This window comes from Pelophylax lessonae (genome assembly GCF_965119305.1).
Source record: "Pelophylax lessonae genome assembly, chromosome: 5".
NCBI classification, from domain to species: domain Eukaryota; kingdom Metazoa; phylum Chordata; class Amphibia; order Anura; family Ranidae; genus Pelophylax; species Pelophylax lessonae.
The window spans coordinates 424,412,979-424,439,583 of NC_138772.1; the positions used below are offsets into that span (position 1 = coordinate 424,412,979).

General features: G+C 38.6%; 1 protein-coding gene across 2 annotated transcripts in view; it reads right to left on the reverse strand.

Annotated features, from left to right (window-relative positions):
• Positions 1-26,605, reverse strand: part of OPRK1 (opioid receptor kappa 1) — a 111,086-nt gene that overhangs the window by 18,685 nt on the left and 65,796 nt on the right. For both annotated transcript variants that reach the window (XM_082258605.1, XM_082258606.1), the window contains exon 3: positions 5,577-5,929. In XM_082258605.1, the coding sequence (XP_082114731.1) occupies positions 5,577-5,929 (353 nt within the window). The remainder of the gene's footprint in view (positions 1-5,576; positions 5,930-26,605) is intronic.

Here is a 26,605-nt window from a genome sequence, read left to right on the forward strand (position 1 = left end):
GAGGGGACAGCAAATTTACACTGTTATACAAGCTGTACACTCACTACTTTACATTGTAGCAAAGTGTAATTTCTTCAGAGTTGTCACATGAAAAGATGTAATAAAATGTATATATATAGACTCTATATATATTTATATATACACACACACACACACACACACACACACACACATATATATATATGTTAACCTGCGATTTCTGAGGCTGGTGACTCGGATGAACTTATCCTCCGCAGCAGAGGTGACTCTTGGTCTTCCTTTCCTGGGGCGGTCCGCATGTGAGCCAGTTTCTTTGTAGCGCTTGATGGTTTTTGTGACTGCACGTGGGGACACTTTTAAAGTTTTCCCAATTTTTCGGACTGACTGACCTTCATTTCTCAAAGTAATTATGGCCACTCGTTTTCCTGTACTTAGCTTCTTTTTTCTTGCCATAATACAAATTCTAACAGTCTATTTAGTAGGACTATCAGCTGTGTATCCACCTGACTTCTACACAACACAACTGATGGTCCCAACCCCATTTATAAGGCAAGAAATCACACTTATTAAACCTGACAGGGCACACCTGTGAAGTGAAAACCATTTCAGGTGACTACCTCTTGAAGTGTGACTCTACAATTTTCATAGTCATGAAAATAAAGAAAACTCTTTAAATGAGAAGGTGTGTCCAAACTTTTGGTCTGTACCATGTATATATATATATATATATATATATATATATATATATATATTTATATATATATATACACTGTATACATACAGACAGACTCACACCACTGCTTGTCTGCACATTTCTCCTCTCTTGACAAATACTCATGGATCTGAGCAGTCTCCTGTTATTTCTGCCCTCACCAGCCCCTTCCAGCTCCGCAGCTCTCATTGGCTTTCCTGTGACTCATCCCTCCCTTCCTTGCAGGCAAACTCTCACAAGAGTTAGAGAGGGAGAGCTGTGGATGATGTCATTAGCTTAGGCTAATGACCAGACAAAAAAGAGGAAGTGGGCTGTATAAGGTATTTAATTGCAGAAAAAAATATTTTACTATCCAAAGTTAAAACAACAAGGGAAAGAGGATTTAATAGATGGAAAGATGAAAAAAATGACTCTTTTACTGTAAATGTGACTCTTCACAGAGAGGGCAGTTAGATATGAGGAAGAGTAATCCAATTACCCACAGGCATCTCTTCTGACAGGTCCCTCTGCCAAAAGAGGTCCCAAGGACTGTTCATAATAACTTATAGCATAGTATGGGGGAGGCATAATTAAAACACTTCTGGTGCCTGATAAGTATGAACATGAGTGCATCATATTATTATTATTATACAGGATTTATATAGCGCCAACAGTTTGCGCAGCGCTTTAAAATTTGAGGGAAGACAATACAGTTACAGTACAGTTCAAAACAGGAGGAGCTAGAGGGCCCTGCTCGTTAGAGCTTACAATCTAGAAGGGAGGGTCAAGTGAATCAAAAGGCAATAACCATGGGGGATGGGTTGATGGAGAAAATGGAGGTACATTTGTTAGGTGTTGGTAGGATAGGCTTCTCTGAAAAGGAGGGTTTTCAGAGATCGCCTAAAAGCTAATAGAGTGGGAGATAATCGCACAGATAAGGGTAAGGAGTTCCAAAGGAGTGGAGAGGCTCTGGAAAAGTCCTGGAGGCGAGCGTGGGAGGGGGTGACAAGGGAGCTAGAGAGCAGGAGGTTTTGAGAGGAACTAAGAGAGCGATTAGGTTGGTATTTTGAGACGAGGCTGGTGATGTAGCTGGGGGCTAAGCTGTGGATTGCTTTGTAAGATGTTGTTAGTATTTTGAATTTAATTTGTTGGGTGAGTGGAAGCCAGTGGAGGGCTTGACAGAGAGGAGCAGCAGACACTGAGCGATTGGTGAGCATTCATGATGGATTGAAGGGGGATAGCCTGTTTAGAGGTATGCCAACGAGAAAGGGATTGCAGTAGTCAAGGCGCGAGATAACCAGGGAGTGAACTAAGAGTTTTGTTGTGTCATTGGTTAGAAAGGGGTGTATTTTATCATAGACAAAAGACAGTCAACCAGTCTAGCTGAAATGGCTCAGATCCAGAGAATATTATTCAATGTCAGCATCTTCATGCGACTGTATTACATTTAAAAAAATAAAAATAAAAAACAAATAGCTTGCAAAATAAGACAGTTTTTACCTAATTGCTTTGGTTCCACCTGTGTGTTGTCTGTGAAGATTCCGCTGGCAAAAATAAGCTTTCTTCTTTTGCACAGTAGCTTTTAGTTTTTTTTTTTTTTACATCAAATGAGAAAATTTCATTCATTTAATATTTAAACTTAGCAGATTATGATAAATAAGAAGGGAATTTATATCCCCAAAAATGTTGCAACTGATCATCAAGTGTTCAAAGCATTTATCAATGTGAAATATGCATGTGATTGTCAATGAAAGCACATGTCTAAGGCTTAAATTAAAGCGTAACTCCACTTTTGTTGAGGAAAAAAACATTCCCTCTTTACATTGCAGGGATTTTAACAAACTTTGTAGCAGATTCCTACTTTTTGTTATTCTTAAGAAATCATTGTTTGTTCCTCTGTGCCTCTGTGCTAAGTGGGTCAAATGAGAGTGGTTTCATAATTATCTATCAGCTGTGATAGCTGCAGGGCTCTAATGAGGAAAGCTTCTGGGCCTGCATCCCTTTAGACGTGTTTCTATTGGGAGTATCTCACCAAAAATGACATTTTTGTTGCAGGGGATGCCAGAAATCTGACTTGTATCTTAGGCAGACTTCTGGGAAAATCAGTGAGCCAATCACACAAGCGGGAAATTATGTTTCTTGGGTGTGGTCAGTATACATTCTGTGTACAGAACACCTTCAGGTAGCCATATTGCATTGCATTTTCAGAAAATTACAACAGCTGCAGATTGAAAAGGAAAGGTAATTTTTAATAACATTCAATTACAATATGATTTGGGTTGCAATTGTATATGCTATATTGTTTTTTCTTTATTTGCTGATTTTTTTTCCCCATGAAAGTGGAGTTACCCTTTAAGAGCAATACAAAGAAAAAAAAATAAAATCCAACAACCATAGGGAGTAAGTGTACATGGAGTCAACTGCACATAATAGAAGTTATAAGGACTGAGTGGGTAGGCTGGGCCATCTCATTGACATTTAACTAAACTAAATACACTGTACCATATACTGTATATAACATGTTATTTAAAGTAACAAGTTATTTAAAGTAAATTATGTTTACAAGCATGCATGTATAGATATGATAGCTTTTTTGATTTAGGTTTTCTTTAGGTACGTGTATTTTTTCCAACAATATGATGGGTTAATTACCTGTAGTGTACATGTATCTGTTTGCTCTGCTACACAAATTAGATTTGATGCAGAGTTTATTGTGCATAAATAAAATTCTGTAATTAGAATGAAACACAATAATCATATGCAGTTATGAGCAGATCTTTCATGTCTCTGCATATATGCAATTATTTTATGAGTAGGACATACAAAATAGAAAGTATTGTTTTTAATAAATATCATTCTAAAAATGAGGATGGTAACAGAGGTAAACACTGTACTTGGTTCTTTCAGTGATTAAGGTATTCTGTATTTTAATTCATGACACCAATCCCCTTAGCAGAATTACAGCAAAAAAAAAAAAAAAAGTCCTTGCACAGCACTTATTAATAATAAAGAACATCTTCCCTGGGGCCCACTCACCAGACCTTTATGTTGGACATTGATGATATCTACTATTTCAGGTACATCAAAGATTAGGGATGTCATTAGGGAAAATCTGCAACAGGGATGCAGACAGCCGTACAAAGCAAACAGGAGTTCTAACTTTCCCCTACTGTTCTATGAAAAGCATCTTTACTCTTGTCTGTATTGCCCTTGGAAAGCTCACCTCACATCCTGTCTGGCCAGCAGGACAGAAAGTGAGGGGAATCTTTTTATTAGAGCCCTAGATAGCAGTAAAACACCGTAGGGGTTCTAACCTTTTCCTACTCCATTCAAAACTTTAAAGGAGAAGTACAGTCAAAGCTCATTTGGCTGCACTTCTGTGAATCACAGGAGTGCAGTTCATCCTGCACTACTGTGATCCGTTTTCAGCCGACAGCCGGCTGGAGCCCACTTTCGGCTAATGTCACAGAGTCGGTCCAGGCTGGGGAAAGATCAGGACCATATGGTCAAGATCCACCCAGGGGCACTGGATGTCTCCTGGCTCAGCCTTTTAGCGAGCTGCTGAGAGCCTAAGTAAGCCGCTCCCATCCCCTCCATAGCCCAGTTCTTCAGTGAGCGTTGGGGGGGGGGGCAGAGCAGACAGTGGTGGCTGACAGTCACCAACTCTCTGCTCACAGAGCACAGAGAACGGAGTGATCAGTGGTCTTTGATCACTCAGCGGTCTTTGATCACTCAGTTCTCAGTCTTAGAGCCGCCCAGGGACAAATGCAGCATCGGACCAATGCTGCATCCATCTATACTTCTCTTTTGAAACCAAATTTGTCTGGACATAGACTGTGTTTTGTCCATGCCGGGCTAGCCAATAGGTTTACATTAATGCTGACCCCTGCAGCTATTAACACTTACCTTCCCTTTGCTCCCTATTTAAGCAAAATTACATACTTCCATTTATGGTGAGCTTTCTGGTTTTATGTATTTGGTTGCTCAAGCATCCAGAGCTGTCACACAAAGGTCAGGAGAGACCCCTAGTGTAGACTCCAAGTCCTGACTTAGAATTAACACAGGGTATTATGCTCTTCACTCCTGGTGGCCAAACTGAGAAGAAGAGAAGGAGAGGGAAGGTAGACATGAGGTGCTGGGGGACCAAAATGTGAGTGAATCTTTTTCTTTGCCTGCATGGGCAAACCACAAGTTCATTTTACTATGGTTATAAATAGTTGTTTGGTAAATCTAAAAGTAGACTTTCAGCTCAAAGTTAGAAAACTGGTAATAAAATACAAGCAACTCAGTATAGGCTCAGTAGGCTCAGTATTTACCTTTAAATATCTTTAAGTTCCTTGTGAGTCTTAAAGCCAAAGATTTATATTTAACTTAAGCTTGTTGTAACAGTACAAGAGGTAGGGCTAAACTGGTACATGAGATATAGGTTCCCATCATAAAGAGAGAAGTAACTTAACACCACAAATCCACCATAACATCATCTCTTAGACTTTACAGTTTTTTTCTCTTTTCATCTATAAATGTTCTATGTGGAAATATTGTCATATACATAACAAAGGAATTGATATGTGCAAGAAAAACATAAAAAACTAGATTTTATTAGCCTAAATCTAACACATTACAAATAGCAGAGACTGCTGGCAAAGCACAATTCTTTTTTCTGCAATGCACATTCAATAATCTTCTCAGATACTAGAATTTATGTGCAAATTAATTCAGTCTGCTATGGGTCACAGAGTAAGTGTAAATAATGAAAAATATTATAAATTTATAATCCATCCTTATCGCTGTTCTAAGAGCAACTCATTTATTGTAGACAAGAAATATGTTATCATTTACATCCACATTGCATGTCTTCAGAAAGAGACTTGTTGGAATATTCAATGAAGATGGAAGACATACTCACCATCACTTAATTTAGTGCCTCCAAGTACAATGGCTGATATCCCAACAGAGGAGGAGAGCATCCAGATACACACATTGATGAATTTAGCTTTCAGTGGTGTCCGGAAATCCAGGGCTTTTACTGGGTGGCACACGGCAATATATCGGTCAACACTCATCATGGTAAGAGTGAATATACTGGTAAACATATTATAGTAGTCAATGGACATGACTATTTTACAAAGAATATCTCCAAAAGGCCAAGAACTCATTAAAAATTCTGTGCTCTGGAAAGGCATGGTAGTGGTCACTAGAGCGTCAGCCAAAGCTAGGTTAAATATGTAAATGTTGGTTGCAGTCTTCATTTTTGTGTATCTGTTGAGGACAAAAGGTATAGGTGAAAATCGTAAGGTCATTAAATAATGAATACATTTTTTTTTCACAGGAGTGATATAGCTTGTATACGTTTTATAGAATTCAGAGACCCTGACTGAGTTATGTAGAAAATGCAGCAGTTTTAATTCATGTCCCATGGTTAAATGAGGCCTGGAGGACACAAATAGCAAATGTCAATTTTTTTTTACATTAAGCAACATGCTGAGACTCACAGTATACACTTTAAAGTGTATGTTTTTTGAATACAGTGTAATAGTTAGGACTCTTGCTTGTATTTTTTGTTAGCAGTCTAAAAAATCTGGGAACTTTCCCTCCCCTTTCTACCCAAGACACAAGATGGGAAGAGGAAATCCCTTCAAAGTTAGGAGAAAAGTCATTATGAGAAATAGAGAGGGTGACTCTTTTCAAATTGGGCACAGACAGCAAAAAAAAAAACTTCAGGGGGAAGAAGGTATGTGGTGCTGGATCATTGTTTCTAATAGTTGTTCTGGTTAAATCTGGGTTTTTTGTTATTCTGCTCCTAAACGTAGAAGGCATGGGTCAGCATGTATCCTGACTAGACTGGTGTGCGAAAAGGTAAGTACCAACCATGTTGTATAAAGTTCAGAAGTGCATTTTATTAAAACTCCGCAAATTTGGGGGTTCATAGGGTCCACTTTTATCAGTAGTGTGTATAGAAGAGAAAAAAGAATGCTCAACTCTAGTAAATGTGGAGTATTCTCAAAAATATTGCTTTCAGTAAATCAACCCCATAGAGTAAAAAGGGGATCTGCTATGAACACCAGCTAAGACAGCACTCTGTTACCTAAACTGGAATCTAGAGCTGGATTCAGTTTTACATCAAATGGTGTTTTAACACATATTCATATAGCAAAAACTTAAAAAAACTGTTTTGGTTTTAAACACAATTAATGTTTCATTGTGAAAATAACATCAAATCAGAATACAGGACACGGACATGATGCCATATTTGTTCAATTAGACATTAGACTAGAGTTCAGAATTCAGATTTTAAATTATCATTAATCAACTTTTTTTTTTTTTTTTTTTTTTTATGCTAATAAAAATATTCAGAGCTTCAAAGACTCACTTTCTAATACAGTACACATAGCAAAAATGCTGTAAACAACAAAATAACACATTTAATCTTAGCAGTTAGAAGTTGTCACCTCTGCCATGCAATTCTGGAGTTATTCATTTTAAATCCCAATCAGAACACTACTTGCATGGGATTTCCATATTCTCCCTGTGCTTGCATGGGTTTCCTCCCACATTTCAAATACATGCTGATAGTTTAACTGGCTTCTGTTTAAATTGGCTCCAGTATGTATAAGCATGTGAAGTATGGACCATAGATGGTAAACTCATTAAGGGCAGGGACTGATATAAATGTACAATATGTAATGCACTTTGTAAATTGTTGGCAATATATAAATAACTGTAATAAAAAAATATGTTTCCATTTTATGAAGTCAATCTAGTAAAAAAGGACCTCTGGTTTGCACCATGCTCATTGCTTTCTGATATAAGCCCAACAGATTTTTCTTAGCATGGCTTTTTATGATGACTTGATTCAAAAAACAAAACAATCTTGAATACAGTTTACAATGTCCCTGGTTTCTTTATTTTTCATTTCTGCCTCATCCTTTAGTTCTATATTGAAGTTGCCTTTTAAAAGTTGTGCTGTTGATACTCTACAATCTATTATTTTATGTTTCAGTGTATTTTGGCACATGAAGTAATCTTTGATGTATAACATGTACATTTTTTTCCTAGAAAATTGGAGTAGACAGCTAATGCCCTATACTTATAATATGGCATTGCTAATTTAAAGGCTGCTTATATTTATGTATCCTTTATGGTATCTGTCTGACAGATCTGTCAGCAATTTAGGAAATTGCCTGCTATTTCCATTTTGGCTAGAAGCAGTATAATGGCCAGCTGGTGACTTTGTTTAAGCTCAGATTAAATTACCTTATGGAGTCGTAAAAAGAATGATTACTTTTGGATGAAATAGATAAAATAGATAAAACACTCAATACTGACAGTGCTCAGACCTTCTAATAGGAAAGAGTAACTGGTACAAAATGAAGCTGTTATCCACAGTAATCATTTTCATTCCTTAATTGTACACATAAGTAAATTTCATTAGGCTCTGTTCACATCTAGGCGTTGCTGTTTTTACAGGCGTTTTTCATTTTTTTGTTGCTGTTTTTACAGGCGTTTTTCATTTTTTTGTTTTTTTTGCAACATTTTTGTGCAGGCACAGTAGGAAAGGGTTGAAAACCCTGTCAGGTTACTTTTTGCTGCTCATGTCTGGAGAGATCTCCCTTCACTTCCTGTTCTATAGGTGCAACAGGAAATAAAAGGACACTTCTCTAAAATTATTGAAATTCCTACCGTAGAGTGTTGTCAAAGGAATAGATATAAGCATTTAATATTTGTTTTTCTCCCCTTTTGCTCTCATTACAACTTTTTTGATTTATTTGAATTTTCTATCTCAAATAGTGAGAGTGAATCTCCCCAGACACAGATGCTTTGCTTAACCACTTGCTGCCAAATCACGTACATGTACGTTTTTTCAGCTGGCTATGCTCTTTCATCTATAAGCAATCCTAGCAGCTGATTAGTATCTGGAACCCGATATTCAGTCCGATAGTGCTTCTGGGTTATCATAGAGCTGGCCATGGAGACATCATTACGTCACTCCTGGTTAGGGCAAATGTAAACACTGCCATTTATTGGGGGCTAAGAATGAGATCAATGTTTGTTTGTTTTTTTATCTCATGCTTTCCAGGGTAGAGGAGAGATCTAGGGTCTTATCCACAAATGCCTCCATAAAGAGGACCTGTCATGCCTTATTTCTATCATAAGGAATGCTTACATATCTTGTGATAGAAATAAAAGTGATAAAAAAATAAATGAATTAAAGGGATATTGTAAAAATAAAAAAGTAATTAAAAGAAACATTTTTATAGCACCTTCATCCCTCCGTGGTCACACATAGAAGCGAAAGCTTACCTAGGTCGTGCTTTCATAAGTAAACGGTGTTCACACTACACGTGTGAGGTATCGCCGCGAACATTATAATGAAAGCAATAATTCTAGAGATAGACCTCCTCTATAACTCTAAACTGGTAATCTTTAAATATGTTTAAAGCGTCGCCTATGGAGATTTTTAAGTATCATAGTTTGTTTGAAAACAAACAGTGCAGCGCTAAACTTTATACACAATAGGTGCAAGAACTATACAAAAATCTGTGATCTGTGATAATGGTGAGTTATGCACCAAAAGATATAAATATATGTAAAATAAAGTTCTTAAATCTTCAGAATCTGAATGGTTAAATAGAAGACTGACAGTTCCACAAGTCACGTTCAAGAGGTGGAGATCAATAGGAGAAAACCAGAGTGTCCCCTATTGCGCTTTCCGAACTCTTGTCATCCCTTAAGTAAAAGTGGTCAGATCACACTTAGAGTCAAGGGACATAAGTCCATCATCCAGGTTGCAGAGGGCTCCTATGCTTTTCCTCCTCCAGGCAACCGAATGCTATGGGGGCTTGGTATTTGATGTCACTAAATCCACTGTGTCTCAGGTGTTCAGGTATGTTAGCAATCCATATGTCATAAACAAAGAACACTCCACATAGGTTATTATCATTGGTAAAAAAGATTTAATGTAAAGAGTAATGCTCACATCAATAAGAACAATTCAGGCAAATGCTGGAAGTAGTACTTGCTCTAGTAGCCAAAATGGCTGACAGTGATTCGTGTATGCTTGGCTGCATGTGTGCGTGGCTCCGCCCTATGCGTTTTATCACATGTGACCTCATCAGGGGCACCGAGACATAGTGGGTTTAGTGACATCGGGTAGATCAGCAGTGAAAACAGTGAAATCCCAGTAGATCAGCAGCTTTTTAAATACTCAGATCAGCCCATCTGGCATCAACAACCATGCCACATTTAAAGTCACTTACATCCCCTTTCCTCCCCATTCTGATGCTTAGTTTGAAATTCAGCAAGTCATTTTCGCCATGTCTAGATGCCTAAATGCATTGCGTTACTCCCATGTGATTGACTAATTAGCAATTTGTGTTACCAAGCAATTGAACAGGTGTATCTAATAAAGTGACCGGTGAGTGTATTTCCAAATGCAGCCCGCTCTAGTTACTTTTTAGAAAAACAAGGTATTGTTTATTATCAACCTCCCAATTGAAGCCCTAGCTTGGGCCTCCTCTTATACAGAACACGACAGAGCCTTGTGAGACTTTTTTGACCATGAACAATGACGTTTTTGATTATACCAACCGCTAAACTACTGCCAAAGCAAAGTTGCATAGTTTATCGCAGGGTGGATGCTCTGTTGCTGAGTACACAGCTAAATTTCGTGGTTGGATCTCAGATACTAGAAAAATATATAAAAACCCCAATATTAACCCCAATCTCACCACCAGAGGAGAGGGGCAAGAAAGAGGTTTGGGCAAGAAATGGGCCTTTAAATGATGACTCCTAAATAAATGCAAACTACAAAGTATATTAAAAAAATATATACATAGTCATTTTTATTATTACAAAAGATCAATACAATATACAAGCATACATTACACCAAAGGGCCAAATAGCGCCCCAATAGGAATATTGAACACATATAATACTGTGTTATTAATGGAAATTAGTACAAGACTGTTTGACGGCATGTTTCGCGGCACATCTGACCCTCTTCTTCTGGACTATTTGTTTGTCCACATTAATTTCACAAATATCTGTTAACTAAAAATAGAGAAAAGTATATATGTATATACACAAAAAAACATATACATAGATAAATACACACATAGCATATTACAACCAGTAGGGGGCTATCAAAAACTGGAAAACCACAAAAAAAAAAAAAAAAAAAAAGGAAGTAGGGGAGGGGGATGAAAGAGGGGAAAAGTATCTAAATAAATTGTAGACATAAAAGAAAAACATAAAATGAAAAAACAAACATACCTGACATATCAACTGTAAAGAAGATGCATTCCAGTTAGGGGGGAGACAAAAATCAGCTACATTAAAGACCACAGAACTGCCAAAAATTGCCACTTGCCCGATATCAAGATGAAATTCAGAGATAAAATCAGAGATCACTCCAGGTTCAACACACAAAGTGTCTGTGTGCTAGAGGTAACAGTGGATAATAAACACACCCAGCAAATAGAAGTGTAAATGGGGGAGAGAAAAGGAAAAAAAACAAAGACGAAAGTAAGAACACATTAGACCCAGATGAGTCACACCCATTTGAATAGAGAGACTCTATAAACAAAAATGCAGATGGTCTCTCAAGATAGGGGCTTACTGTCAGGGATGAAGATAAGCAGCTTACCACTTATTCAGAGAAGTTCTCCCATTAGTAGGTATAGCTCATGGGTTCAATCAGAATTGAATAAGGTCAGTCCCTACGTCCGATGCCTGGGTCTCCCGAGACCCTGCCAGCCACAAATGTGAGCCCCCATCAACCCATCAACCCCCACCCCCCTTTTAAAACCCATGGAGGCGGGACCCAAGAGTGGGGGCTAGGCAGGGACTCCTCACTATGTCCAATCAATAAATCAGATGTTAGTACCTGTTTAGACTAATATCAATATTCGATCAGGTGCACTCAATTGCACCAAAACGCCGCAGCGGATCTCCACACAGAACCATGCCGCAGAAGCCCAAAGTAGAGGATGAGTGCCGCGGCACAGCCAAAACAATGTGGCACATGAACAGCTATGCCCACCATCAATGGGGACAGGGCCCAACGAGCAAACACAGCGATCGGCATGGTCCTAAGTGCAGGGAGGGGAATGGCTTGATGAGAATTTAGAGTAGGGCTTTATTAGACACTCAACGTCTCCTGCAGGGGCAGCCATATTCTTTGTTGTATAACCTTGTCTGCATTTGCAACAAATGGAAAACTGCCTTTAGAAACAGATATGGGCATTTTGAGTCCTTGGTTAAGTCTTTTGGCCTTGCAAAACTCCTGTAACTTTTCAACATTTCCCCTATAACGTTACTTGTGATTTGTTGGACCAGTTTGTGGTTGCATATCTGGATAATATTCTCATATTTTATGATAACCTGGAGGAGCATAGCAAGCATGCTTGCATTGTCTTTGAAAGATTAAGTAATAACTGACTGTTTATTAAACTGGAGAAAAGAGTTTGAGCAAATCCAGATCTGTTCTTGGGATATATTATTTCTCCAAAAGGAGTGAACATGGATCCCAAGAAGAATAAAGCAGTAGTGGATTGGCCTTCTGTCAGGATTATTGGGGGGTAATTAAATAAAAGAAAAAAAATAGAATTATTAAAAGCTACATGTATATTCAGTCTTATATATATAGATTGTGAACAGCACAGCTTCCATCTTGTTTGAAGGTGAATGAAAGTTCAAATGTTCTTTTAAACAAGATGTCTTTTACAGAGGGTCTATGGTTTCAACAGAAAATTCTGTCTACCTATGTAGTCATAAATAAGTGGAACATGGACATCTCATCAGATAAGGGTCATTTTAGCCAGACACCAACAGTCAGTAATGGCCAGTTTCGCTTGTAATCTTATCAGTATTTTTTTAACAATGGATAATAGTCCAGTGTACTCTATCAGACATTTAAACTATATAAGTTTTGAACATACATTATATCGTGTGTAAGTAAATATGAGTAATAATGATACCTATATGTATACATATATATTTAGGAATGTTATATCACATTTTGGTTTTATATTCTTGCACATAATAATCTTACTTAGACAAAGAAGTATTAATTCCATTTAAATTGCTTCACTTATAGGGAGTGTTTGTATAAGATTTGTTTCAGTCTTGGCTAGGTGATATAAATCCTACAATACTAGCCTAAGAGTCTGAAGTGTATGACTGAATTCAAATAATTAATGGATTTTTACTAGCCAGAGGTCAAAAAGGTCATCAGATAATAATAGTGGTCTTATTGTTTTATACTGAATTTAATAAGCAATGCAATGCTGCCCCCTTTGGAGATGCTACTAAATGCAGTCCCGGGGTAACTCAGTATTTTCCAATATAAATATATATATTGTATTAAAAATATAATCTTATAAATGGTGTTACCAGATCCAATCTCTGCCAAGATGAGTGATGGAGATATTAGATGGACATTTATGTATGTACTGAGAGTATGGACAAGTTTTTATGTTGTGTTTTATGACTACTCTTAAATATAACAAAATCATGCTTTAATTTTATTATCCAAAGTATTGGGTTAATTAAAGAGGCGTGACTATGACCTCATCAGTTAATGGGTAGAATGTCCCAACCAATGGGGATAAAGTTTCATCCCTCTGGGTTTAACTTATGGTAATTGTAATAGTCCTTTGTTTAATACCATATAAAAAGGAGAACCCAGATGTGAGAGACACATCATTACAGTACTGACAACATACATTACACCTACAACACACACGCTACTCACATCCATCTATATACTCATCTATACATACTCCATCTTGCTCCATCATTTATCTGAAACCTTGAGGGATGCCAAACGAAACTCCTCCCTAACTGGCCACCATTTTAAGAAGGCATTCATCTTAAGGACTCTGGTAACGACCATTTGAAGCTAGCAGCCATCTTAAGTGTGGTAAATATACCTTGCTGTTTATTTGATTTTATTCAATATTGTTTATTGCCTTCCTTATATGTTTTATATTGCATATTTAAGGGTAATACGATTACAATCCCAGCCGTATAAACCATAGTAGATTTTTCTCTAAAAAGCTGATTTTTGTTTTTATACATTTTTATTAATATCAGATTTAGCGCATATTGGCGATTTAGTCTCCCGTGTTGTACAGCTTATTCTCGCTCCATCTGCAGTGGAGTGACTTTCGGCTGCGCAATTCGCAGACAATTGTGATCTGATTATATAGAATACTTACCTATGGTTTATGCTATACCTGGAGAAAAGGTTATCTTGTTTCATTTTTACTTTCATCATTGAGCTACATTTCACATTGCATTTATCGTTTTAAGTTTGTATTTTATGTAGAGTTATATTTTTGTGTCATTTCCAGTTTGATCATATATTGTGAGTACATGTCTTGTGAATAAATATTCTTATATAGAAGCATTCCCCTAGAAGCATTAGAAAATACAACAATTTGTTGGATTTGTCAACTTCTACAGAAAATTCATAAGAAACATCTCTAAGGTGATTGCATTGATTGCACAACTGACAAAGAAAGGGGTGCGCCAGTATCGGTACATCCTGATTCTGACCTACCTTTTATCATAAAAATGGATGCTTCTGACTCTGCCATGGGAGCTATCCTTTCTCAGTGAAGAAGAGAAAAGATGCAGCTTCATCCTTGTGCTTATTATCTGGTTTAATGTCTTCAGCCAAAATAAATTATGCTATTGGGAATAAAAAGTTGCTGGCAATTAAGGAAGCATTTCCTGAATAGAAGTATCTGCTAGAAGGGGCTTATCGTCCTGTAACTGTTCTTCTTACTGATCATAAACATTTGGAATTAATTCCTTCTGCCAAGAGATTGTCTTGTAGACTAGCATGTTTGTCTCTATTCTTTTTCCAGGGTCATATTCATTATCTTTTAAAAGGTAGGTATATTGCGCTCAACATGTGACATATGATAATGTGCCAGTGCAAATATAAATATAAATATCAATGTGGATGTTAAAAAGTCTCTAAGATTGCTTAATATCAATAAAAGTCCATATAGCAGCAACAATGAATATGATAAAAGCATAGACTTGATAGAAGTGTTAAGAGCCTCCACCTCTACACTTTCAACCAGTGTTCATACAAGGTACTTCTTACCAGAAGTATATGACCCCTTGATTATAGGGGGTCACATAGGACCAGGCCATTTTTTGTGATTCGGCATTGTGTTACTTTAACGAAAAATTGCGTGGTCGTGCGACGCTGTACCCAAATACAATTGATTTCCTTTTTTCCCACAAATAGAGCTTTCTTTTGGTGGTATTTGATCACCTCTGCGGTTTTTAGATTTTGCGCCGCCTCTCTCTCCCAGACTCGCACTCCCTGGGAGTGTATTTTTCAAGTTTCACCAGTTTATGTGGCTATCTAGCCTCATCACATAATTATTCTTTTGCGCAGTTTCCTTTGGTTTTCACCATTTTTTTACAATATTCATTATCTTGTATCAACCTGGGTCAAGAGATGATGAGGGTGATGCCTTATCAATGATGTTGTCTGATCTGAGCCTCTCCATGAAGGCAGCTCTGAATGTATAAGACGGCCTCAACAGAACTTCCAAGAGTCCACAAGTTCCAAGACATTCTCATGGAGGAGTGCAGTGTTTAAATTCTGGAAAAGCTTTTGCTCAGTGTTAGGTGTTACAATGAATCTGTCCTTTGCGTTTCATATCTAGTCTAATGATCAGACTGGGAGGACCAATCAAACTCTGGAGCAGTAGCTTTGATGTTTTGTCAGTTATCTTTAGGATGACAGGATGTACTATCTTCCTATGGCAATAATTTGCTTATATTTGCTATTTGCTTATTTGCTTTTCTAAACATAGCTTCACTGCTCAAAGTCCTTTTTCCTTAAACATTCGGTATGATCCAGTTTGTGTTCCTGATCTCCCTATCTCAACTTCCAGCTGTTACCAACAGATTAACTACATTGCAGGCGATTCAGAAAAAATTAAACAAGACATTGAAGGAGTTTCAGGAATATTGCAAAAAAGCTGCTGACAGACATTGCAGATGACTTTCTACCTTTTATGTGGTTTGGTTATCAATCAAAAATTTGAAGATACATGTTCCATGTGCAAAGCTGGGCCAGAAGTTTGTGGGACCTTTACAGATTTCAGCTCAAATTGACCCAGTCACTTTTCGCCTAAAACCTCCTGACAGTATGAAGATTTACCCCATGTTTCATGTATCCTTGCTAAAATCATTTCATAAAAACCCCTTCTCTGGGAGAATTCACCCACCCCTTCCACCTATTGAAGTGAAAGGTGAAGAATTAGTTGTGGTTGAGAAAATTCTTGATTCAAGGATCTTTATGAACAAATTACAGTATCTAGATCAATGGGAAGAAAATGGGCTAGAGGAAAGTTCTTGGTAACCTAAGGAGAACATTCATGCATCTACAGTATCTCACAAAAGTGAGTACACCCCTCACATTTTTGTAAATATTTTATTATATCTTTTCATGTGACACCACTGAAGAAATTACACTTTGCTACAATGTAAAGTAGTTAGCATACAGTTAGCATGCAGCTTGTATAACAGTGTAAATTTGCTGTCCCCACAAAATAACTCAATATACAGCCATTAATGTCTAAACTGCTGGCAACAAAAGTGAGTACACCCCTAAGTGAAAATGTCCAAATTGAGCCCAAAGGGTCAATATTTTGTGTGGCCTCCATTATTTTCCAGCACTGCCTTAACCCTCTTGGGCATGGAGTTTACCAGAGCTTCACAGGTTGCCACTGGAGTCCTCTTCCACTTCTCCATGGCGACATCACGGAGCTGGTGGATATTAGAGACCTTACACTCCTCCTCCTTCCATTTGAGGATGCCCCACAGGTGCTCAATAGGGTTTAGGTCTGGAGACATGCTTGGCCAATCCATTACCTTTAGCCTCAACTTCTTTAGCAAGGCAGTGGTCATCTTGGAGCTGTGTTTGGGGTCGTTATCATGTTGGAATATTGCCCTGCGGCCCAGTCTCCGAAGGGAAGGGATCATGCTCTGCTTCAGTATGTCAAAGTACATTTTGGAATTCATGGTTCCTTCAATGAACTGTAACTCCCCAGTGCCGGCAGCACTTATGCAGCCCCAGACCATGACACTCCTACCACCATGCTTGACTGTAGGCAAGACACAGTTGTCTTTGTACTCCTCACTAGGGATGATAGTGACTGTGTATAGGGGTATATATACACACACACATATATGTATATATACACATACACACATATAGGTGTGATAGGAGCAAAACCCCATCCCTGCAAATAATTTCATTAGCGCAGGGATGGGGTTCCGCTACTTTCACACCTATATGTGTGTATGTGTATATATATATATATGTGTGTGTGTGTGTATATATACCCCTATACAGAAGTTCAGATGTCATGCCTGCCTCCAAAGATGTCCAAAAAATGCCCAATAAACGCCTGAAACAGAAACGCCCAGGTGTGAAAGTAGCGGAACCCCATCCCTGCGCTAATAAAAATTCTAAGAAAAATTATCTTTTTTTTCTGGTTCTGGACATGCTACAGAGCTGAAACTTCACAGGTACAGGTACTTTTTAGACCCCCAGACACTAAATCCAAAGAAATCTCTTTTTTTTTTTAAATAATTTTTTCAATAATTGGCTCTCTATCAAAAACGACAATTGTTAAGAACTTTTTTGTGTGATTAATAGTCATTGGGGCATGTCCCAGAACCCTAGGCACTTTTTAGGGGCATTTATTGGGTTTTAGGGCTTCAAAATGGTGTTTTTTGATTACCGAAGTTCGGTCCCATTGATTTCAATGGGGTTCTGGAATCCGGACCCGAACTTTCGTGAAGTTCGGGTGTTCTGGTCGAACCAAACTTTTCAAAAGTTTGATTATCCCTACTCCTCACCTGGTTGCCACCACACACGCTTGACACCATCTGAACCAAATACGTTTATCATGGTCTCGTACGACCACAGGACATGGTTCCAGTAATCCATGTCCTTAGTCTGCTTGTCTTCAGCAAACTGTTTGCAGGCTTTCTTCTGTATCATCTTTAGAAAAGTCTTGCTCCCAGAGCGACAGCCATGCAGACCAATTTGATGCAGTGTATGGCCTGAGCACTAACAGGCCGACCCCCCCACCCCTTCAACCTCTGCAGCAATGCTGGCAGCACTCATACCTCTATTTCCCAAAGACAACCTCTGGATATGACACTGAGCACGTGCACTCAACTTCTTTGGTCGACCATGGTAAGGCCTGTTCTGAGTGGACAAGGTAAAAAAGGAGAAGAGCGCATGGCCGCCCTAGCATAATACAGTTTTTTATTTAGAAGAAGCAGGAAGCTTGTTAAAATACAACTCATATTTAGGAGTACAAATCAAGCATTTGAAGAGTGTGGCATGTAGATCTATATCCCTCTCCTGGGTCACCGCTGCAAGAAGCCGACAGCCTCCACCTCCAACCCCAAGCAGTGGCTTCTAGATTCTCCTGTGTAAATCTCTGAGCATGTGGACTGGGGTGCGCCTGAACCCGGACAAATCGGTGCTGCGCTTGAGCATGAGAGTGGGGAACTCCCGGAAGACACGGGGAATGACCAAGTTGGTTGCTATGACAGCATGTTTCAGAGGCGTGGCCTTCTTCCTCAGGTCATGCCCACACTGGCAACCAGCAGCAATTTAACTACAATAGCCCCTCCCATGCCCCTCTTCTTAAAGGGGCCATACCAGGAGAGGAATACTTACAAGGAAACCAGTGATTGGAGCTTAAAAACAACCATAAATACATTATAAAATTGTAAATAAAAATAAATATAATAATAAAAATAAGAACATCATTTATAAAAATATATTTTAAAAAAAGTGTATACTGTAAAAAAAAAATGTTTTATGTATTTCATAACCCTGGCTGACAGGTATAACAATTCCTCATTATTCCAGAAAAACAGCTCTATACCACTAGGGCATGGGATCATATCTAACACTAATAGTAGAATGTAACAAGCCCCTAACTGGACCCTAAATGAGGGTACTAACCCCAATTCCTCATTTAACCCCTCAGGGGACGTCGAATTAAGCGTAAAAATCCAAAAGGTTTCCTGCATACATAGCCATGAGACCCTTTCCCCTTCAGGCTGGGACATGGATATAGCCTCAATGCCAAGGAGGCCTAACGTACTACCTCCATGCATCTGACAAAAATGATGAGGGACACTGTGTTAGCCCTTTCTTTGCTCTTTGTAGCGTTGATGCTCCCCACACCTGTTTCGCATGGCCTGGACCGTCCTGCCCACACAGAGCAAACCACAAGGACTCCTTAATCCATATACTAAAAATTGGGTCCTACAGCAAATGAATTGCTGGATAATAAAGGACCGCCCATCCCTCCTAGTGAACATCTTTTTCCCATGGTGCACGAATGCACAGGACTTACATCTATTTAATATACCTTTATAGGATCCTACCATGTTCAAAAACAGAGGAATATCTTTTGCCTATTTTTAGATGGCCTTCTTAATGGTTCAATATTGATCATTGAACCTGGTGATGAACAATATGTCCCGAGGCTTTTGATTTAGTTCATTGGACCTCCTGTTTCCACACCCGCCCCTTTATTGATCTATCGCCTTTTGGATGTGCTCCTTCTGATAACCTTTTTGCCTGCCGTCTCCTTGAAGTGTGTTCTGGAGATTATGTTGCCCTCATGATCCCAGGACAACTCCAGATCTAGAAAAACTAAAGAATGTGTATCCACTACATGTGTGAACTTTATTCCAAACTGATTGGAATTGCAGTAGGATACAAAACTGCCCACTGTATCCACATCACCATCCCAGACGATGAGCACATCATGCGATCATGAGGGAAACATAATCTTCAGAACACACTCTAAGGAGACGGCTAAGCAGAAACACAGATCTCTGTGTTCTTATAGTTAGGCCACCCCCACACAGTTAGAAATCAATTCCTAGGAGCACACTTAACCCTTTAACTGCCCCTAATATTAATCCCTTTCCTGCCAGTGTCATTAGTACAGTGACAGTGCATTTTATTTAGCACCGGTCACTGTATTGGTGTCACTGGTCCCCAAAAAGTGTCACTTAGTGTCAGATTTGTCCGCCGCAATGTCAGAGTCCTGTTAAAAATCACTGATCGCTGCCATTACTAGTTTTTGTTTAGTCACATTAGTTATTGCATTCTGATGAAGCTACTGTGTTTCTCTAGTGAAATGTGTAGATCCATAACACTTATTTATGACTATAAGGTGAAGCTAAAACACCATCAAGCTTTAATTTGATAAGTGTTACTTTATTGATGGAAAATGATGGCATTAATGTATTTTCTATACTTTTTACAATGTTTGAAAACTTGTAATAAAGTGTTTTTGCTGTGGTATTTCCTGGAAGACACGTTTAAAGTTCCATTATCCATGTCTCTCTTTGCTCCTGGTGTCCAGGTCGACAGAAGATAGAAAGTTGAATAGACTATATGTAGACAGAGGTGCTTGCTCTCTAACTTCCTTGGTGGCAAGAGGAAGAGATTTCATGTGCAGTTTAATAAAAAATCATCTCTCCATTTCTCTTACTGCACAGTGCCTAAAGGGATGTGTGTTGTAAGGAGTCTAATCATCCCACTATATGGCTGCTGTCTCAAATTACAATTCCCAGGATTCACAGGGCTTTGCATAGAAGTCTTTTGGCTGGCTTGGCATTAGCTCTCCCCCTGCTGGCCAGAGGAGAATGGTGCAGCATAACATCAGTATCTCAGTAGAGAGAGAAGAATAAAACGCTAATGTCTCCTTCTCCATATTGCTGTACAGGTGAAAAAGAACAATAAAAGAACACTTGCTCCAAATATTGCCTGGATAAAATGCTTATTTAAAAGAGTTGGAAAAGATACAAATAGTTGGAGCTGTATTAATCATAATAATTTAAGCAAATATACACAAACCACTATAAACTGAGTTTAAATAAAGCAACTAATTGACTACTAAAGATAATCTGCAGCCTTAGTCTCACTTCACATCTGTGCGGCTGCATGCTGCATATGGGGTAACCCATTCATTTCATTTGGCTGCCCTTTATATGAGAAATGTGGGCAAAGAGGTCCCCAACCTTTTTTTAAACTTGAGCTGTACCCAACCACATGGTGCTTTGGCACAAAGTAAGATTTGGCACAAACGAAAACACGTGTTTGCTGAGGTATGGGGTGGTATTGAGAATTAATGGCACCTCTGTGTATCTACTAAAGAACAGCATGTTTCCCTGTGTGTGGGAACGTACGTGATTTTACGCTTCTTTATTACATGCAGTGATGTGAACCTAGCCTTAATGTATATTTAGTGATATGTTTCTGACCTATGAGTTCCACAGGCAGAATTTTTACATAACAAATATTTTATCAATATATAAGAACTAATATGTGCACCATCTATAATTAACAACCTTGCAGTAGGGCAATGTGTATGGTTGACACGTGTGAAACATGTCCTCCCGTATCCATGTATCCTGTTCGTGTTTGGCTTTTGCAATGAAGAACTTCATTTGATTCAAACATTTGGTGGTGTGCAGCCGACTTTTCTTCTATTTCCACGATCACACGGTAGCGAGCCGGGGCCGGCACCCACGATGAATAGCTCGTGGTTCACTGATCTGAGCGGTGTACACATTCTTCAATGTGTATGACACTAATAGTGTGGCAGGGGTTAAGGGTGATTGTAAGGGCCAGAGAAGTAACAGAAGGGAAGATTATCCAATAATGAGTCAGGTAACAAATACTATAAGTACTGCATCATGGGTGTGCCTTGGAGGCTTCCAAACAACACGCCAAATTATTTAGTGCGATTTGAGCCCTTCCACTTAAGTTTTGTGGATACACTTCTTATCCACAACCACAAGTAAAGTATAGATAAGGCTACAACTCACTTAGCAAGTTAATATTTTCTAGTACAATTACTGTGGCCACAGATATTAGAAGAAACAATAATTCACATGAGATTTGAGTTTTTGTCAAATAGATCCATAATGTAATTTCACCTAATAGGCCCTCCTGCTACTTAAATGCTAAAAATCAATACTTAATAAGGAAAACTACATTTGACATTAACACCATGAATTAATTGAGGTAATTGCGAGTACACTCTGCTTTACATCTGTCTTTTTATTGTATAATCTATATGATCTTAAATTCTAGCCAGCAAATACTATTATATAAGCTTCCTTAGAACACACATAATAATCTAAGCTCCTAATAAAGCTAAATGACATAAACCACAGCTACTGTTACATTATAACAATTATTTTGCAAATAGAAGAAAGTAAAGAATTTGAAAAATAATATTATAAGTGCTTATTATTGATAGGACAACCTAGTGACTAAATGAGGGACACTCTTGCCTTAAATTGGTTGTGAAGGCTAAAGGCTTTTCACCTTCATGCATTCTATGCAAGAAGATAAAAAAAACCTTTTGTAGGCAGCTCCCCCTCAACCCCCCCCCCCTTATACTTACTTAAGCTAGATTTAGATCCAGCGATCTGCACGAGACCCGAAGCTCTCCTGGGACTCCCCCTCCTGATTGGCTGAAATGCAACAGCAGAAGCCATTGGCACCTGCTGCTGTCAATCACAGCCAGTGAGGCGGGAGCAGGGGGCAGGGCTGAGTCATGCTCTCTGTGTCTTATGGATGCAGAGAGCTAGCTCAGGAGTGAGCATGCACAAGTGCTCCCACAGCAAGGGGCTTGCTATGAGGGCACCCAGCAAGGAGGAGGGGCCCAGAGCACTGGCGGGGGACCCGAGAAGAGGAAGATTAGGGCTGCCCTGTGCAAAACCACTGCACAGAGCAGGTAAGTATGGCATGTTTGTTATTTTTTTAATATAACATTTTTTTCTTTACAATCTCTTTAAATCACTGGTGCCCTTGTTTCATTTTCCACTACTGTTATATCTTTTTTGTTATCTTTTTGTTATCTTTGTTGAGTTTATATGTTTTCTTTTGCATATGTTCTCTGTAGGTGAGGTTGTTTTTCTCTTATATTCCAACAAAGTGCTATTTGGATTTTGACCATCTACTGCTCCTGAGGAAGTCCGTCTCTTATGTAACTAGTTGGGTGAGGGTAGACAGGTGTGACGCCATCACGCTTTGTGGGCAGGTGCTTACACACATGGAGTTTGTGTTCTGGAGTATTTCAGTCTGGGAGAAATTGAGCTGACATACCTTGGTACTGGGCAAGCATTGTGTGAGTGATCTTATTGGCTTTTGTCTTTAACCTTTAATAAATAATTTGCTCTTTGATGGTCTCCTTTTCCTCTCTCATTCATTTATATGAGTGTTTATAAAATCCTTGTTTTACAGTTGTAGGATGGATAAATATTTTATGAGTTTAGGGATCAGAGATGTTGGTTAGCCGGACCCGGTGATCATTCTCAGGACAGGCAAAATGGCGGTCTGCCTATGTAAAAAAAGCAGACCGTCGTTCTGTAAGAGGGGAAAATGGAGATCTTGCGTTTCTGCTAAGCAGGAATGCAGATATATGTCTTCTCCCAGTCAAAGCACCCCACACACAGTTAGAAAGCACTCCATAGGAGCACATTTAACCCTTTGATCGCCCCTGATGTTAACTCCTTCCCTGCCAGTGCCATTTGTACAGTGACAGTGCATTTTTTTTTAGCACTGATCACTGTATTAGTGTCACTGGTCCCCAAAAAGCACCACTTAGTGTCAGGATTTTCCACCGCAATGTCACAGTCCCGCTAAAAATTGCTGATCTCCGCCATTACATTTAAAAATAATTAAAAAAAAATTCCATAAATATATCCCATAGCTTGTAGACACTGTAACTTTTGCACAAACCAATCAATATATGCTTATTGGGATTTTTTGTTCCAAAAACATGTAGCAGAATACATATTGACCTAAACTAATGAAAAAAAATAGATTTTTCACATTTCTTATAGAGTATGTTTCATAGCATAAAGTAAAGAATATTGTTGTTTTTTTTTTTTTTAATTGTCCGCATTTTTTTGTTTATAGCGCAAAAATAAAAACCACAGAGGTGATCAAATACCCCCAAAAGAAAGCTCTATTTGTGGGAAAAAAGGACAACAATTTTATTTGTTTACAGCATCTCATGATTGCGCAATTGTCAGTTAAAGTGAAGCAGTGCCATATTGCAAAAAATGGCCTGGTCATGAAGGGTAGTAAACCTTCCAGGCTGAAGAGGTTACTAGACATACACTTTTAAGAATACACTTTTATCTAAAAGGGAGTGGCGTTCAAGAGTAGGGATGATCGAACTTTTCAAAAGTTCGGTTCGGCCAGAACATCCGAACTTCCCGAAAGTTCGGCCCCGATTTCAGAACCCCATTGAAATCAATGGGACCCGAACTTCTGTAATCAAAAAACACCATTTTGAAGCCCTAAAACCCAATAAATGCCCCTAAAAAGTGCCTAGGGTTCTGGGTCATGCCCCAGGGACTATTAATCACACAAAAAAAGTCCTTAAAAATTGTCATTTTTGATAGAGAGCCAATTATTGAAAAAATCTAATTAAAAATCTAATCTAATTAAATCTAATTAAATTAAATTGGATTTAGTATCTGGGGGGTCTAAAAAGTGTACCTGTGAAGTTTCAGCTCTGTAGCATGTCCAGAACCATAAAAAAAAAAAAGATAGTTTGTATTATGTCACTTATAGAACAGGGATATGGCTCCGCTATTTTCACAGCTTGCCTGTTTAGTATCAAGCATTTTTTTGGCATTTTTTGGGGGTTATTGGAGGCAGGCAAAACATCAGAACTGTGAAAGGAACAGAACACTATACTTGCGCTAATTAAATAATTAACACCAATATGGCTCCGCTCCTATAACACCTATATATGTGTAAGTGTAAAATACATATAAGTGTGTGTGTATATATATATATATATATATATATATATATATATAAATATATATATATACCCCTATACAGAAGTTCAGATGTTTTGCCTGCCTCCAAAGAACCCAAAAAAATGCCCAAAAAAACGCCAGCGCCAAAAACAAACGCCCAGGTGTGTTTTTGCAGCTGGCGTTTTTTTTGGCTTTTTTTGGGGTCTTTGGAGGCAGGCAAAACATCTGAACTTCTGTATAGGGGTATATATACACACACACTTATATGTATTTTACACTTACACATATATAGGTGTGATAGGAGCGGAGCCATATTGGTGTTAATTATTTCATTAGCGCAAGTATAGTGTTCTGCTACTTTCACACCTATATATGTGTAGGTGTGTATATATACCCCTATACAGAAGTTCAGATGTCCTGCCTCCAAAGAACCCCAAAAAATGCCCAAAAAAACCCCTGCAATAACACACCTGGGCTTTTTTTTTGGCGCAGGCGTTTTTTTGGGCATTTTTTTGGAGGCAGGCAAAACATCAGAACTTCTGTGTAGGGGTAAATATACTCACATACTTACAGTGCCTTGCGAAAGTATTCGGCCCCCTTGAACTTTTTGACCTTTTGCCACATTTCAGGCTTCAAACATAAAGATATAAAACTGTAATTTTTTTTAAAGAATCAACAACAAGTGGGACACAATCATGAAGTGGAACTAAATTTATTGGATATTTCAAACTATTTTAAGAAATAAAAAACTGAAAAATTGGGTGTGCAAAATTATTCAGCCCCCTTAGGTTAATACTTTGTAGCGCCACCTTTTGCTGTGATTACAGTCGCTTGGGGTATGTCTCTATCAGTTTTGCACATCGAGAGACTGAAATTTTTGCCCATTCCTCCTTGCAAAACAGCTCGAGCTCAGTGAGGTTGGATGGAGAACGTTTGTGAACAGCAGTTTTCAGTTCTTTCCACAGATTCTCGATTGGATTCAGGTCTGGACTTTGACTTGGCCATTCTAACACCTGGATATGTTTATTTGTGAACCATTCCATTGTAGATTTTGCTTTATGTTTTGGATCATTGTCTTGTTGGAAGACAAATCTCCATCCCAGTCTCTTTTGGTCTTTTGCAGACTCCATCAGGTTTTCTTGCAGAATGGTCCTGTATTTGGCTCCATCCATCTTCCCATCAATTTTAACCATCTTCCCTGTCCCTGCTGAAGAAAAGCAGGCCCAAACCATGATGCTGCTACCACCATGTTTGACAGTGGGGATGGTGTGTTCAGGGGGGTGAGCTGTGTTGCTTTTACACCAAACATAACGTTTTGCATTGTTGCCAAAAAGTTCGATTTTGGTTTCATCTGACCAGAGCACCTTCTTCCACATGTTTGGTGTGTCTCCCAGGTGGCTTGTGGCAAACTTTAAACGACACTTTTTATGGATATCTTTAAGAAATGGCTTTCTTCTTGCCACTCTTCCATAAAGGCCAGATTTGTGCAGTATACGACTGATTGTTGTCCTATGGACAGAGTCTCCCACCTCAGCTGTAGATCTCTGCAGTTCATCCAGAGTGATCATGGGCCTCTTGGCTGCATCTCTGATCAGTCTTCTCCTTGTATGAGCTGAAAGTTTAGAGAGACGGCCAGGGCTTCGTAGATTTGCAGTGGTCTGATACTCCTTCCATTTCAATATTATCGCTTGTACAGTGCTCTTTGGGATGTTTAAAGCTTGGGGAATCTTTTTGTATCCAAATCCAGCTTTAAACTTCTCCACAACAGTATCTCGGACCTTTTTTTTTTTTTTTTTCCCCCTTTCTTGTCTTTCTCCTTTCACTGCTACTTTTTCCGCTTCCCTTTCCTCCTGCATACATACATTTGAGCAACCATCTTTCATTTTTATTCATTTTTTTTTCTTTTTCTCATTTTGTTTTTCCTCTTTAAATCCTTTTTCTCCCTCCTCCATACTCTGTCTTTCTTGTATTTGCTTTACAGTTGTTTTCATTTCTTTTGTCTCCTTTTTCTTGCCCGATAACCTCTGGGTGTGCACTCTGCCTGTGTATGAGTGCACACCT